This window comes from Gadus chalcogrammus, chromosome 14, assembly GCF_026213295.1.
Source record: "Gadus chalcogrammus isolate NIFS_2021 chromosome 14, NIFS_Gcha_1.0, whole genome shotgun sequence".
Lineage (NCBI taxonomy): Eukaryota > Metazoa > Chordata > Actinopteri > Gadiformes > Gadidae > Gadus > Gadus chalcogrammus.
Window position 1 is genome coordinate 25,667,798 of NC_079425.1, and position 16,070 is coordinate 25,683,867.

The 16,070-nt window shown below is 50.2% G+C and overlaps 1 protein-coding gene across 1 annotated transcript; it reads right to left on the minus strand.

The window, feature by feature from the left end:
* Positions 1-338: 338 nt before the first annotated feature.
* Positions 339-15,382, minus strand: tm2d3 (TM2 domain containing 3). The gene is made up of 6 exons (XM_056607535.1): positions 15,216-15,382; positions 14,453-14,557; positions 13,929-14,089; positions 3,867-4,041; positions 3,370-3,445; positions 339-2,464 (listed from the first exon to the last, which is right to left on the minus strand). Exons 1-6 carry the CDS (start codon positions 15,319-15,321, stop codon positions 2,299-2,301), a joined length of 789 nt encoding a protein of 262 aa, XP_056463510.1. The 5' UTR covers positions 15,322-15,382; the 3' UTR covers positions 339-2,298.
* Between the last annotated feature and the right edge of the window lie 688 nt (positions 15,383-16,070).

A 16,070-nucleotide genomic window follows, 5' to 3' on the forward strand; every position in this document is an offset into this window, starting at 1 on the left:
CCTCCCAACCCCTACCCCCCACATAACCCTATTAGAAAGTTTGCCAAATTCTTGCATCAGTCAGTGGGAGATTTGCGCTGGGTGTGTCGCCTCTGAGGCACCAGGGAATTGCAGAAAAGTCCACCCCCCCCCACTCTTCAGCCAATAGGATTTGTCGACACACATCTAACAACCCAAAAGGAAATTGCAACATTTACTATTATGTTCTCTCCCGCTCTGAATTGCGTAACAGGGCAGAAACCATGTGCGGCAGAATGCTTGTTCACTGCTAAATGGGGCCGTCTTAAGAGGACGGAGATGCATTGTGGTGTTCACATTTCAAAGAGCACGTCACAGGCCACACGAGGCCCGACTAAAACAGTACTACTCTATCAGAGAGCCCTGCTCAGACAGAATACTACTTTATCAGAGCCCAGCTCAGACAGGATACTATATCAGAGCCCAGCACAAAGAGAATACTACCCTATCAGAGAGCCCAGCTCAAACAGAATATTATAACGGAGCCAAGCTCAAACAGAATAATACCCTATCAGAGCCCAGCTCAGACGGAATACTATATCAGGAGTCTTCATACAGATCTTGTCCTAAGCAGGACTTAAAATCCTGGCCTAATTTTTGGTAAACGCTTTGGCCCTGAGCCTTCGAATTCCTGACCCATAGCAGACCACAGGCCACTCTATAGGTCCCGGCGAATCACAGTCTGCATCTGCATGGCCTTGCGTAGACGGGGCCAAAGGGCCCGTGCTTCTCAGGCCTGTTGACTCAGTCTCTGCACATGCGCTCCATAATTGGTGGTCTAGCAACAGTGCTTGCCTATGTGAAATACAACAGGGCTCTATTAGAACTAGAGTCCTGAGAGGAGAGCCAAGCTAAAGGGTAAGCAGTTACCACCTACTTGGGTGTATCACCAAGGGCTCATGCTGATCTAGTTAAACTTTGACACACAACTTCTCTTAATGGTTGGATTAACACCGTTTTATTTGAGATATTTTACAGTCATCTACAGTGTTCCAACGAAATACAACAGTAAGGACTTATATACAAACACAGCAGGCCAATAAAAGCATTTTATCGCAACAGTCGAATGTCAGCAATGGCACTGTCAACAATACAGTAGAATAAAAGGAAATTAACTGATAAACAATCAATATTATAAAGAATCATGGGAAACTAAGTGTGGTCGTTTATTTTGTCCTAAATGTGAGAAAAGCATACAATATTCAGACCTGGAGCAAAAAATGTGGCGATTGTTCTTGTAAAATGTATGTTGCAGCCACTGTGATAATATATCACTGTGTATCACTATAAAATTAATCTAATCTCTGGGTTGCCTCCAGGTTTCAGTGTAGCATTGACCGGTGAGGGTGGAATGAGTGCTGCAACCTGTCGTACATCGGGATGTTATCAAGTAAACCCAGCTGCGGATGGCCGGGTTTTGGCTGATGGCTTTCTCCTGAATATTGCAATATACAATTTGAACGCCATCTATTCCACAAAACTGAAAGTGTCCCCCCCTATACTCAGGGGGACGTAACATAACCATTTGTGGGGCTGCAGGTATGTGCGGGCGGCCCCCTGCTGCCTCTCATTCTGTCCCTTCCTCGTGCCTTTGTCACAGGGTCAGGCCTTTCTGTTGTCTCCGGCGTTTCCATAGACCTGCAGGAACCATGGTAACCACTCAAAACCTCCTGATGCGTCATGCATGTGTGTAAGGAGTCGCACCGCAGGGGGGAGAGTGGTGGGGAGGGGGGGGTTGGGGTCCCAGGATGTTGAATTGTCCACAGGAAACAACTCCGCTCCAACACCTTCTCGTCAGCCTCACTAAACTCATCTAGACGCCGCCGTGTTCACACAAAGAAATAAATAAGCTGAGTCGACTGGAACATGGCGCCTCCTCCTCCGAGCCGCTTGTAAACAAAATTATCAGGTCCACACCTCCGGGCACATTTCCTCCACACAGGCTTGACAGGAGACGGAGTAGCGGATGATTAGGATTGATCTGACAGGCGTGTGGGTAGTGCCTCCCGGTAGGGAGGCAGGAGAACGCGCTCTGCCTGCTGGCAGTTGGGTCTGCTGCGGGGGCGTGGAGGGGGTTTGGCTGGGCTCGACGTGCTGATTGAACCGGGGTGGGATCTTGGCTTATGGGGAGTGGAGGAGGAGGAGCAACACTCGGCCCCGTCTTCACAAGGGGGCTGGGGTCCTAGATGTTGAGGGAGCCATGCCGGGAGGTGGTGGATGATGAGGAGGAGGAGGTGAAAGAGCACCACCCAGCACCGTTTTCACAAGGGGGCGGGGGTCCTAGATGTAGAGGGAGCCGTCGGCGGGCCCCACGTAGCCCACCCCTATCAGCAGCACGTCGATCAGGGTCCAGATGCCCAGACCCCCGAAGCTGAACAGCTTCCCCAGCCCCTCCCTCCACTGACCCAGGTAGAAGCGGTCCGCCCCGAACCCGCCCAGAGTGATGCTGCGGGGACAAAGGGAAGGAGAGGAGTGGAGACAAACCATATCCTGTTAATGGACTGCATTTATACAGCGCTGTTCTAACCAGTGGCCACTCAAAGCGCTTTACAATACTGCCTCACATTCACCCATTCATGCACACATTCACACACCGACGGCGGAGTCAACCATGCAAGGTGACAGGAGCAATCAGGGGGAGGTGTCTGGCTCAGGGACACCTCAACACTCAGCTAGGAGGAGCCGGGGATCGAACTAGCAACCTTCCGGTTACCAGCCATCCCACTCTACCTCCTGAGCCCGTCCTCACTAGGTGAATACTGTCTTGTGGTTCGGGAATACAAAAGTGTCCTCATGTTAATGTAGTCCTCGTTATGATCTGGAGTGACCTCTGTCGCTGCTCTACTTTAGTTGACTACACTTTGATTACAATAATCTAATTAGGCTATTATCAATCATCATCATATTATCTAGCTCCATAATTGAGCAATCTGTGTATGTTACAATTCAAAATGGCCCTCTGTTATACTTTTAATTAGCGTGCTCATTAAATTGCTGCACTATTCGAGATTTCAATTTTTCTACGTTAAAGATCTCTTCTTTTGTTTCCCTAATTTTAGGACAGAAACACATTTAATACGAATTAAAGTGCCTTTAATTTGTATTTAGTTAATAGGATTATTAAAAAGATTATTAAAGAGAAGGCATTCAGTCAAGCGGTCATGAGGTGTATGGGGTTATTCTGGGTAGACATTTGTTTCATAGAATTTACTATATGGTGATGTATATTGTTACTGAGTTATGAAATGACCCATATCGTGACAAAAGTTTTTATCCATATCACACAGCCCTACTTTAAATGCATCATTAGTCCATTGTAACTGAGAAAGAAGAGTGAGGAAGATGACTGACCTAAGAGCCAAAGCCGTGGACCATTTGTAACCTCCGGTCCAGTTACAGAACAACCGTTTATTGAAGACTCTTCTGCCTGCGGGGTGGAAGGTAATTAATGACAGCAACAGCACTGCCTCACAAAACGGATCCTTTAAGGTGGGAAGAGGAATCTGACCATTAAGGCAGGCTTTGGGGTTACTTTTAACCAAGTAAATAAAAGCACAAGATATACCAACAGTTGCGCACCTAAGCAGTGCACGTGGTCAGGTACCTAAACAGTGCACGTGGTCGGGCACCTAAACAATGCACGTGGTCATGTACCTAAACAGTGCACGTGATCACGTACCTAAACAGTGCACGTGGTCGGGTACAGTGTACGTGGTCACTTTCCTAAACATTGCATGTGGTCACGTACCTGAACAGTGCACGTGGTCATGTACCTAAAAAGTTAACGTGGACACGTACCTCAACAGCGCATGTGGTCACGTATCTCAACAGTGCACGTGGTGACGTACCTAAACAGTGCACGTGGTCGTGCACCTCACAGGTGGCGTTGTAGCGGCGCCGTGGGCAGGCCACGGTCATGCAGTCGGTGGAGTTGGAGCAGGTGTACTGGGAGGGCTCCAGCTGCCAGCAGAACTGACAGGGCACCCACAGAGAGAAGTTGGCCTGCTGCTGCCCTGACTCGGCCTGGAAAACAACAACAAAAACAACAACAACCACAACAGGTTACCACTGTTGTAATGCTTAGAATTGTTTGTTTGGAATCAGTCTCTCTCACAATGGGTATTCCAAGTTAGATTCTAGTTTACGTTTTTATTTATGATACCTAGCATTCACCTTCCTGGCTGTACATTAGGGGTGGGAATCTCTTGGCACCACACGATTCGATTAGATTCCGATTATGAGGTCAACGATTCGATTCTGAAGCGATTATCGATGCAACTCAATGCAACAATTTTTTTTATGTACATTTTTTTATGTGATTTTCAAAAATATATATATACATCTTGGTTTGCTACTCAGAGTTTGCTTATCACTTCCTACTTCTGTGATGATCATTAAAGACATCAACAGATGAATATTTCATAAGGGAGAAAGCTTTTGTCACAAATATCTCTCTACGAACAATGCAATAATCAATGCAGCTTGCATTATTACACAATATGGAAGCATGCAAAAAATAGGTTTCAGTTTTATTTTCTTTCTAATCTTTCTTTTCTATGTCATTAAAGGTTGCGTAGGTGATTCGCTTTTTTGGCCATTTTTGCAAAATTACTTGAAATCCTTATCATAACCCGCTTACAGCCACTGAGTTAGAAGTACTGACATGAAAATTAAACTTGTCAATCATCTGTGGAACGGGCAGGGCTCGAAAAACTCCAGCCAATCATTTCCATTGCCACCGAGTTTCATTGGACAGTAAGTTCGTCAATCAAACGGTAGTACTGCACTCCCCCTCCCCCCCTCCCCCGCGCCCCGCGCGCGACCCCTTCGTGCAGTACTCGTGACCCAGAGCAAGCTCCTGTTTGTTGTTATCCTGCGGTATCTACTGGAACTAGTTCTATTTCATGTAGGCTACGCCGTCTAGGCTTCCCCTTATGGGCTTGTCCCGTGAAAATTCAAACTATGCACCTATCAGCGTGGGCACCGCCCACATTTCCCACGGTATCGTGTATATAGCACGGTGCATACCGTCGCTCATCCTCCCTTTTCTTTCAGCACTTGTGCTTGTCAGCAGATTAGAGAACTACCTAAGAAGATGTCTTCAACGGAAAAACAACGGATCTCCCAAGCCGGTGGCAGCGGCCCGGGAGAGGCCTTGGACAAACTGCCCTTTTCAGGGCCACCTGAGAGCGCTCCTGGGGCTAGGTCCTTCTCAGGACTCCTTTGCGCCTCCTGTCCCGCCTCCCTCGCACCGGGTGACGGACACGTGGCGTGTTTTCGGTGCCTCGGCGCCGACCACGCCGCTGCTGCTATGACGCCCTCCGTCTCCTGTGTCTCATGCCGGGAGCTGTCTGAAGAAGGGATCCTCTCCAGACACCTCTACTTCTCCCCTGCGGTGGACCTGGCTGACGCCATTGACCTGTTCAGGGCCAGCCCGGACTACCACGATGGCGTCGCCAACGCCGACGAAGACGCTGTCTCAATGGACGACGTCTTCGACGACTCGGCGTCCGGTGTTTCCCACTCCCGGGTTTCAACCGCCACCGCCGTGGAACGAGAGAGACCGCGCCGGATGGCCGATCTCTTCGGGGAGATCATGGGTGAGGCGGCGGCCATCAAAGGAATTCCTATGCCGGCCCCGCCTCTCGCCCCCATATCGGACGATATGCAGGGCGAGTGCTTTCGCACCCCATCGTCTTCCCGACGGGTTACCCAGTGCCCGTTGTTCCCGCCTGTGCAGCACTTTTTTAGTGCTGCCGGTGGGGACCCTTCTACACTGAAGGCCCCGGTGAAGTCCTACACGGATTTCACCAACGTGGAAGGGTGGGCCGATACTCAGGCGAGGGGGATCCCTCGCCTGGAGCCTCCCCTGGCAGCGCTTCTCTGTCCGGGCGCCGGATGGCGCCCTAACGAAAAGCCGCTGCCCCCCAACCGCCTCCAGAAACAGATTGTTGGCCTAACGGACAGGGTGTTCGTTTGTGCCTCTCAATCTGCGGCGGCGGTCAACAACATCGCCCTGCTCTCCTCCGCCATGGTCTCCTTGTCGGCTGACCGGGAGGCCTACGGCCCGGAGGAAGCCGCAAGATGGCTGGCGGTTTCCCGCTTTTCCAGCGCCATCCTCCAGCTATGCCAGCCGGTAGCCGTTTCGGCCGGCCGGCATATGGCGTGGGCAACTATGATTCAGCGAATCATATGGCTCTCCCACACCGCGGTGCCGGAACGGGAGCGGGCCAGCCTGGTCCAGGGTCCACTAGCGCCGGATGGCCTATTTGGTCCCCGTTTCTCAGAGGTTCTCGCGCACCAGCAGTCTGTCCGTGAGAATCGTTCCCGGTTCGGGGCGATTCTCACGGGCTCCTCCCACCAGCAGGCCGGGAGGAAGCGGGGCCCAGGCCGGGCCCAGCGTTCCAGGGGACCGCCTCCGACTCCAGCCCCGGTGCCGCAGCAGCAGCAGCAGCAGCCGCGGCCGCTGCCACCGCGGACGGGTGGAGCAGCGCCACGGACCGGAAAATTCCGGAAGCTGGCTCCGACTTTTTCCTTCCCCAATAAAGAAAAAAATAAAGACCGTTCGACTGAACGGCAGTACATGGTACCCAAAGAGCGATATTCCTTAGGCCACCTGCGTCCTACGCTTGTGGCGCGTTCCTCCATGTTGCCTCTTTCCCCCCCTCAGCCCGGTGGCTGTAGGGTGGCGGTCGGACGGCGTGTTCACATGGCCTCTGGTTCACCTACTTCTAAGAAGCGGCGATCCTTAGAGCCTCGTGGACGGATCAGGGACTCGTTGCACGAGCCCGTGGATGCGGCCGCTTGTACCGGTCCCCTGGTTCCCCACATTATAGGTGAGGAGACGGGTCTGCGCACAGCCTGCGGACAGCGCATAGGTGCGGCGGCCGGACGGCTCGCTCCCTGTTCAGCGGTCACGAGCGCAACGTCTAGACAGCTCGTTGTTTTTACAGCGGCTGGTTCTGGTACGTCTCCTACGCTCGCTGAGCCTCCTCCCTTTCGTGGGAAGCCCCCCTTGGTTCACACGCAGTGTGGAGGCGGTAGGGGCAGAGGAATACGGGTTATTCCTGGACGGTCTTCCTCAGCTGTCGGCTCGCCCTCTCTCCAACCGCTATGCGTGTTGGCAAGAGCGGTGCGTTCTGCCATCGTGGTTGGACACCACGTTGAGATGGGGCCATTCCATACAGTTCAAGCGTCGTCCCCCACCCTTTATGGGGTTGGTGGAGACCACGCTACGGGACCCGGATGCGAGCACGGCTCTGGCAGCAGAGGTGGCACGTCTCTTGGTAAAGGGGGCCATCACTGTCGTTCCCCCCCACGAGTCTCACCTAGGTTTTTATTCCCGCTACTTCCTGGTTTCCAAGAAGTCAGGAGAAATGAGACCTATTCTGGATCTTCGCGTGTTCAACAGATTCGTTGCCACGAGGAAGTTCAGAATGCTCACGGTCGGAGCATTGTTCCGGTGTGTGAGAGAGGGCGATTGGTTCACATCCCTGGATCTCAAGGATGCTTACTTCCACGTCCCTGTTCGGCAGGCGCACAGGAAGTTTCCCCGCTTTGCCTTTATGGGGATGGCGTACGAGTACCAGTGTCTGCCGTTCGGCTATTCCCTGGCTCCGCGCACCTTCTCGAAATGTGTGGAGACGGCGTTGGAACCGCTCAGGCGTCAGGGAAAGAGGATTCTCTTCTACCTAGACGATCTGCTTATTCTGAGCAACTCAGAAGAGACCGCGAGAAGGGACACCATGTTGGTGATAAACCATCTCTCCTTCCTGGCTTTTGCCATCAACTGGGAGAAGAGCTCCCCGCTCCCCAGCCGGCAGACAGTCTACTTGGGGCTTTGCCTAGACTCAGCCACCATGACTGCGATGCTTTCGCCTCCTCGGCGAGACGCCATCCTGTCGGCGCACTCCCGTTTTCACGTTCGCAGAAACGTGACCGCACTGTCCACCATGCGCCTGTTGGGGCTGATGGCAGCTGCCCACCCCGTGGTCCCCCTGGGTCTGCTTTTTATGCGCAGACTCCAGCGGTGGTTTGCTCGCCAACGGTTGGACCCCAGGCGACACAAGCTCAGGGTGCTCCTCGTCCCCCGTTCGGTGTCGCCAGACCTGGAATATTGGAAAGGACCCTCCGCCCTTCTCAAGGGTGTTCCACTGGGCAGGGTGGCGTCCTACGTAGTGGTCTTCACGGACGCCTCGTTGACGGGTTGGGGAGGAACGTGCCTCTCTCACTCGGTCGGAGACGAGTGGCGCACGCCCCCTACAGCACACATAAATGTGTTGGAGCTAGACGCTGTGAGGAAAGTGCTGTTGCATTTCTTTCACCTGGTGCGCGGCCGCCACGTTCTGATCAGGACAGACAGCGTGTCGGCGGCGGCGTACATCAACAGACAGGGGGGAGTCCGCTCCCCTGCTCTCCACCGAAAGGCGGTCGAGCTCTGGCTTTGGGCTCATCAGTATCTCCGCAGTCTGAGAGCCCTGCATATCGCGGGCGCCCAGAACTTTGGGGCGGATCTCATGTCTCGAGGCGGTCCCCGCCGAGACGAGTGGCGGTTACATCCCGACATTGTCAGACTGATCTGGCAGAGGTTCGGGACAGCGCAGGTGGACCTCTTCGCGTCCAGGGAGAACACGCACTGCAGGTGGTGGTTCTCCCTCAGCCCTCGGGATCTTCCCCCGTTGGGGGTAGATGCGTTGGCACACACACCTTGGCCGCGGGCTCTCTTGTATGCGTTTCCCCCGCTCCAGCTGATCCTTCCTCTTCTGGAACGGATCAGACAGGAGGGTCTGTCCCTGATATTAGTGGCCCCGGAGAACCGTTCAGCTCTGTGGTTTCCAGAGCTGGCGGCGCTCTCACGGTCAGCGCCGTGGCCAGTACTGTTCAGGCCGGATGCGCTTTCACAGGCCCACGGGACGGTGCACCACCCGCCCGATGTCTCGGGACGGCTGTTGGTTTGGCTCCTGAGAGGTTGATCCTGCAGGGCAAAGGTTTGCCTGAGACGGTTATCAACACTATTCAGAGCGCTCGTGCGCCTTCTACTTCTTCCCTCTATGCGGCGAAGTGGTGCGCCTTCTCTAATTGGTGTGAGAAGAACCACGCTGTCCCTTCTCAATGCGAGGTGGGAAGCGTGCTTTCGTTTCTGCAAAACTTATTGGAAAAAGGTTTGGCCTTCTCCACTATCAAGGTCTATGCGGCAGCCGTTTCGGCTGGCCATGCAGGCTGTGATGGTGGACCGATCTTCAGCCATCCACTGGTCAAGAGATTCTTGCGTGGGGCTAGACGGGTTAGGCCTGTTTCACGCGTGCTTACACCACGCTGGGATCTCCCCACCGTGTTGCGCGGATTGTCCAGGGATCCTTTCGAGCCTCTTTCTCAGGCCCCTTTGGATGCCCTGTCATTTAAGACGGCGCTCTTGTTGGCCTTGGTCTCTGCCAAGCGGGCCGGTGAGCTAACCGCTCTGTCTGTCAGCCCGAGTTGCTTGTTGCTAAACGAGGACAGCTCCTTCGCGTTGCTCAGACCTAATCCTGCGTTCCTCCCGAAGAACATTAATAGTTCTTTTCGGTCGAGGGATATTGTGCTTAAGGCTTTTCACCCCCCGCCTCATTCTAGTGAGGCGGAGGCGGAGTTGCATCTCCTGTGCCCGGTTCGGGCGTTGGCTATGTACGTGAATCGCTCGGCCGCGTTCCGCTCCACACAACAGTTGTTTGTGTGTTATAGCGACGCTAGCAGGGGCCGCGCTCTCTCTAAGCAGCGGTTTTCTCGCTGGGTATGTGAGGGTGTTCGCTTAGCCTACTCTCGGCAGGGCTTGGCGCCACCGTTGGGTGTTAAAGCTCACTCCACACGGAGCGTGGCCGCTTCAACGGCTCTACTCAAGGGCGTTTCGGTGGAAGACATCTGCGCGGCTGCGTCATGGTCTTCCCCCGGCCCCTTTGTCCGTTTTTACATGTTAGACATGTCCAGGGGCTCACTCGGCAACTCTGTGCTGGAGTCCGGGACCCCTTTTACGGCTTAAGAATATAAACATGTTCTTTAAAGCGGCGTGGTTGGATTTCCTCTCGCCGGCTGGCGAGTTGGACTTGATTACCAGTCTTACTCTTCCACCTTTTTTCAAATGAAAAACAGGCTAGGAGGGTTTTCTATTGGCTCGCCAATCGTCTGGTGGTTTTGTTTACCAGTGTGGTACTCCCGCCGTTGTTTCTTCAAAAAAACGGCAGAGAGAGTCCCCTTATTGGAGAGTCGGATTCTATGGCTCCGCCCCCGGTAGTAGCGGACCTAATGGAAACCGTGTTGCTCTGGTTTTTCCTTTCCTTTTCATGGGTTCCATGAAGCACGGATTGGAGCCGGAGTCTTTACAGCAGTGTTTCCCACACATTGACGAGACTATGGCGGCCCGCCATAGTCTAATTTCGGCCGCCATAGTCTCTGCGTGCACATGAATTATTATTAAAAAAAAATAAAATAAAAAATTTTGAATTTTTTTTTTTATTCTCCTTGCTCAGACGAAGTTTGAAGACATACAACCCCCCCCCCCCCCCCCCCGTCAACAATCGCTCCATACCACCCCCCCCCCCCCCCCCCCCCCGGTCAACAATCGCTCCATACCCCCCCCGTCAACAATCGCTCCATACCACCCCCCTTCCCCCCCCCCCCCCATAGTCTCCAAAATTTCTGTGGGAAACACTGTACAGACTCACTTTTTTCCCTTGATCATTGCCTTGCTTGATCTAGGAGGAATTCGTTTTTTATTAAGCTGTTGTGTTTTACACATCCTTGGCTTTTTTGAGTCTTAATGTGTTCTGGTGACTTAGGTCGTTTTGACTGGGGTCCAGCAGGAGTACATTGATCGGGCTCCGCTCGCAGCTTCACCTTAGCCCATAAGGCGAAGCCTAGACGGCGTAGCCTACATGAAATAGAACGATAGTTATGTTATTATAACTCTAGTTCTATGATTGTAGGCGTAGCCGTCTAGTTTCCCACCTGCTGTACCCTCCAAATGCTGAAAGAAAAGCGTGGAGGATGAGCGACGGTATGCACCGTGCTATATACACGATACCGTGGGAAATGTGGGCGGTGCCCACGCTGATAGGTGCATAGTTTGAATTTTCAAACTACGCGCGCACGGGACAAGCCCATAAGGCGAAGCCTAGACGGCTACGCCTACAATCATAGAACTAGAGTTATAATAACATAACTATCGTTAATCCACATTTGGACCTAGCAGTAGAAGACAATTTCCATGGCAGACAAGACGCCACCATCCCCACCACCACCACCAGCAAAGAGAAGGAAAACTCTTTTTCAGAGAGTAATTGATAATAAAAACGCTGAAAGAGAAAAACTGAAATCAAGAATAATCCTAGGCGCTGCTTTTGAACGTTGGCGGCAACTGAAGGACGAGAAGGGTCTAAAAACCGATGCTTGTGTGGCGGTTGACCTAGTTTCAAAGTTTATACCGTTTATACTCGGTAATACCGGTGTTGAGACGAGTGTATTACTCGGTGTGAAAATGTCCACACCGCGGCAACCCTAGTGAAAACCAGCACTTCCAATACAATTACATGGAACAAACATACATTTTCTAAAAATAGTAATGATTTATGTGACCGTTTAATGTTTATAACATCTGGTGCAACCATAGCCGCGAGAACGTATTCTCAGCGGGGGGTGCTGGAGAAAAAAAACCCGGCCTGCACTAGACTCGCAACTCGTCACATTGATAAAAAAGATATATAGCAGCGCAGCTCAATTACACCAGTGCATGCGCGCACAGTTGAAAATCGATCGTTGTGTTCACTTCCTTCACACCATGGTTCACATCCAGCTGCTCACAGAACAAGTTTAGCGCACCACCGCTACCCTCACACTTTTTCATATAACCTTTTTTCAGCACTAGGACATATGAGCATTAAATAAATGCTGCGTCTCAACATGCCTTGGACAGCAGCGAGGATGACTCGCTTTGCCACGGGCCGAAACAGTTCGGAGCGACCACAGCCAGAGCGAACACAGCGGGGCAGAGGAGTGTCAGGAAGTCTTTGGTGTACACATCAGTACGGCCTATTTGCACTACTGTTTAGTGGCAATGCAGTGTTTTATTCTATGCCTTTTTATTTTCGTATATTATTTCAATTAATACAATTTATTTATTCATGAAAGCAATATCTGGTCTTCAAATCTTTTTTCCAAATATAGGTCGTAATACAATGGGGTTTGTGTTTATATTCGGACCAATACGGTACAGCGGACGCTCACATGACGTTAAGCATTTCCTGGTGCATAATGTGACGCTTCAGAACCTAAAATCCCGTTTCTCCCCGTTGATACGACAACACATAACCACGACGCTGAAGTTGGCATCCGATTCGCAGCATCCGATTCAGCAGCTGGTCCACTTTAAATCGGTCCTGATTGAAAACCACTACACCTAGACTCTTCAAATCTGGACTAAATTATCACAGTGAGGCTATACATTATAATAAACAGTTACAGATTTGTGAAACCTTTTTTCTATTTGTGAAAATGCAATACAGGCTCATTTTAATGCTTTTTAGGGGTCCAGACTGCATCAGAACGGGTCCTGATTGAAAACCACTACACCTAGACTCTTCAAATCTAGACTAAATTATCACAGTGAGGCTATACATTATGTAAAACATAGTTTCAGATTTGTGAAACCTTTACCCTATTTGTGAAAATGCAATAAAGGCACATTTTAATGCTTTTTAGGGGTCCAGACCGCATTAGAACTGATCCTGATTAAAAACCACTACACCTAGACTCTTCAAATCTGGACTAAATTATCACAGTGAGGCTATACATTATGTAAAACATAGTTTCAGATTTGTGAAACCTTTAACCTATTTGTGAAAATGCAATGCGGTCTGGACCCCTAAAAAACATTCAAATAAGCCTGTATTGCATTTTCATAAATAGGGTAAAGGTTTCACAAATATGAAACTATGTTTTACATAATGTATAGCCTCACTGTGATAATGTAGTCCAGATTTGAAGAGTCTAGGTGTAGTGGTTTTCAATCAGGACCGATTTGAAGATTCTAAGTGGTTTTCAAGCCGAATCGGATGCTGCGAATCGGATGCCAACTTCAGCGTCGTCACATAACCGGCGTTTTCAGAAATCTCCACTTTGGCCGGAGTTTTTAGAAATGATCGTTTTCTGTGATAAGACAGGGCCTCGGACAGGGGGTGTTGCAGCACCCCCAAAACCCCTACTTCCCGCGGTACTGGGTGCAATTTACAGCTGAATGTAGTGCCATGTTGTTAAACGAAAACCTACGCTAGCCTGGCTCGCTCTCGCGCATCTCTGTTCGCGCTCGTGCATGATTGCGCGTCCAGGTACTTGGAATGGGTGGAGTCAGAGTCAGCGTTGAAGGAGAGGGGGTAGGACCATTTGAGTTGTGTATTTTCAAAATCTGCTGGCGTTTCGCAAATCGCGTACCCAACCTTTAAAGAGTTCTTGTGTCTGGCTGTGAGTTTGCGCTCATGCTATGCGTAGGCTGAATCGCAATTGTGTCAAGACAAATCAGATGGGCAAATACACACTGAAGATAAATTCAATCATTTTAAAATTACAAAATTAAAAAAAATTATATATATTTTTTTTAATTCCGATTATTAATTTATCTGCATCGAGGCAGGATCGTTCTAGCGAGAATCGCGATGCATCGAAGAATCGATTATTTTTCCCACACCTACTGTACATATGGATACCTTACTGCTGTTTTGCTATTATAGTGTATATTTGCATTTTTGTACTCTAATTTCTTACTTTGTGTTGTAACTGCTGCACAAGCATTCCCCTTGGGATGAATCAAGTAATACCTCATCTAATCCGGTCTCATAGAGAGTTTGGTCCCATTGTGCCCAGGTGGGCTCTATCCCCTGGAGACTCACCAGGCAGTGCACGCCCCTCTTGGGCTTGCAGGTGAAGGCCGTGGGCTGGCCGTAGGTGCAATTGTGGTGGTAGTGGCAGCAGACACAGCTGGACGGGAGCCGGCTGCACTGGCCTGCGCTGGGGCACTCGGCCGTGGAGCCCTCCTCGTCCCTGGGCAGAGCTGCAGGCATAGGGCGACACACAGCTACACCATCTCCCTGTTTCAGTGCTCCGGAGGAGCCCTCATGGGGCCTGCCTGAACCATCGCAATGTCTCAACGCAATGATGGCCTCCATGTTGGAAGCATAGGAGCATTGGTGTATTTATTATTATGTTAGTGTTCATGTTTCTTTGGTTATTGTAATTAATCGTGAAATATTGGTTCATTAAGCGGAGACGTAGATAGAAGTATATTAATATAGTATAGTAGTACAGTGTTGGAGTATAGTATAGTATCATAGTATAGTAGTGTAGTAGTATATTATAGTGTAGTATTGGTATAGTATAGTGTAGTTATATAGTATATTAGTGTAGTATAGTGTACCGGATACGGCAGCAGGGATGACCGGGTTGCTGATGACAGGTCCGTGCTGGGCTCCATGGGGGGAGGGTGGGGGTTCATGGCCGACATGAGGAGAGCTCAGATACCCTGGAAGAGAGACCAGCAGGAGAAGCATGAGGAGCCCAGATACCATGGAAGAGAGACCATCAGGGAGAAAATGAGCTCAGATACCCTGGAAGAGAGACCAGCTGGAAAGAACGTGAAGAAAGCTCAGATACCCTGGAAGAGAGACCAGCAGGAGAGACCATGAGGAGCTCAGATACCCTGGAAGAGAGAGTAGCAAGAGAGACCATGAGGAGCTCAGATACCCTGGAAGAGAGACCAGCCAGGAGGACATGAGGTGAGCTCAGATACCCTGGAAGAGAGACCAGCAAGGAGAACATGAGGTGAGCTCAGATACCCTGGAAGAGAGACCAGCAGGAGAGAACCCTCCACCTTCACTAACATCACAACCACCACCAACTTCACCACCATCACCACATTCATGACCCCCACCACCATCACCACCACACCAGTCATACATCCCAGTAAACACATGGGGTCGGGGTTAAAAATTCGTGTAGCCCGCTGCAGATGGTCGGAATTTAACTCATTAACAGACATAAACACAACAATGTCATCTCATATTGACATGTTTTCTAGTGTAAGCTGAGGAGCAGAAAACCCCACAACGCAGAGCAGCTAGCGTTAGCATCGGGGGCTACATCCCGTTTCACTCGGTCTGATCTGTCCGGATGAAACCCACCGCCGACGCATTGCAGGAAGACGTCCGTCAACAGGAGCAGAATGATGCCGTGGGACCTCAGGCATCGCCCTCGGTCCGGTCTCCAGAATTCACAGGCGGCGCACATTGTTGTTGTTAGCTTAGCATCGCAGACAGCTAGCTTGATGTCAGAGCGTCCTGGGCGTTAACCACGCCCAGCACGTCGTCGTCATCCTGGTTAACCACGCCCAGCGCGAATTCGTCATCCGGGTTAACCACGCCCACGTGGCATACATTATTTCGTTAATAAAATAAAATATGAATGATACGTTATTTTGAGTGATGTTCTATTTTAATTAAATTGAATGTGGCATTGCAATTATGTTAAGTGTATTTGACACAGCAGGGAAATATACCTATTGGTCTCATGGGTATGATTCTCAAAAACATGGCCATGTGTACTGTAATGCGTTTCTAATTTAGAGCTGTCAGTTAAACGCGTTATTAACGGCGTTAACGCAAACCAAATTTAACGGCGTTAAAAAAATTATCGCGGGATTAACGCAATTATTTTATTTAAAAAATAAAAAAGCATTTTTTTTTTTTTCTTTGGCTCAAAACAAAGAAGCAGTAGCCTGACTGCTATGTTCAAATGACATTTGTTCAAAGCAGTCGTTTAATTGCACTATAGGCTCCTTTTGTATCGTCCTGTTTTGATCAGTATATGCCAATGTTGTTATCAATAAAAAATCATTTGCACAAGGCAAGCCGATGCACTTCACCATGTTGATAAGAGAATTAAAATGAGAAGAATTATGGGACAAAAAAAAATCAAGGGATATTTAGCATAGAAAAATAATTTGCGATTAATCGTGAGTTAACTATGACATTAATGCG

What these genes read in the sequence shown, in the direction of transcription:
- tm2d3 (XM_056607535.1), bottom strand. Translation starts at nt 15,321, where the DNA reads ATGTGCGCCGCCTGTGAATTCTGGAGACCGGACCGAGGGCGATGCCTG. An exon ending in AGAGGGGCGTGCACTGCCTG is followed by an intron (nt 4,042 to 13,928) that starts GTGAGTCTCCAG and finishes GTTGTTTTCCAG; the next exon opens with GCCGAGTCAGGGCAGCAGCA. An exon ending in TCCACGGCTTTGGCTCTTAG is followed by an intron (nt 2,465 to 3,369) that starts GTCAGTCATCTT and finishes TTGTCCCCGCAG; the next exon opens with CATCACTCTGGGCGGGTTCG.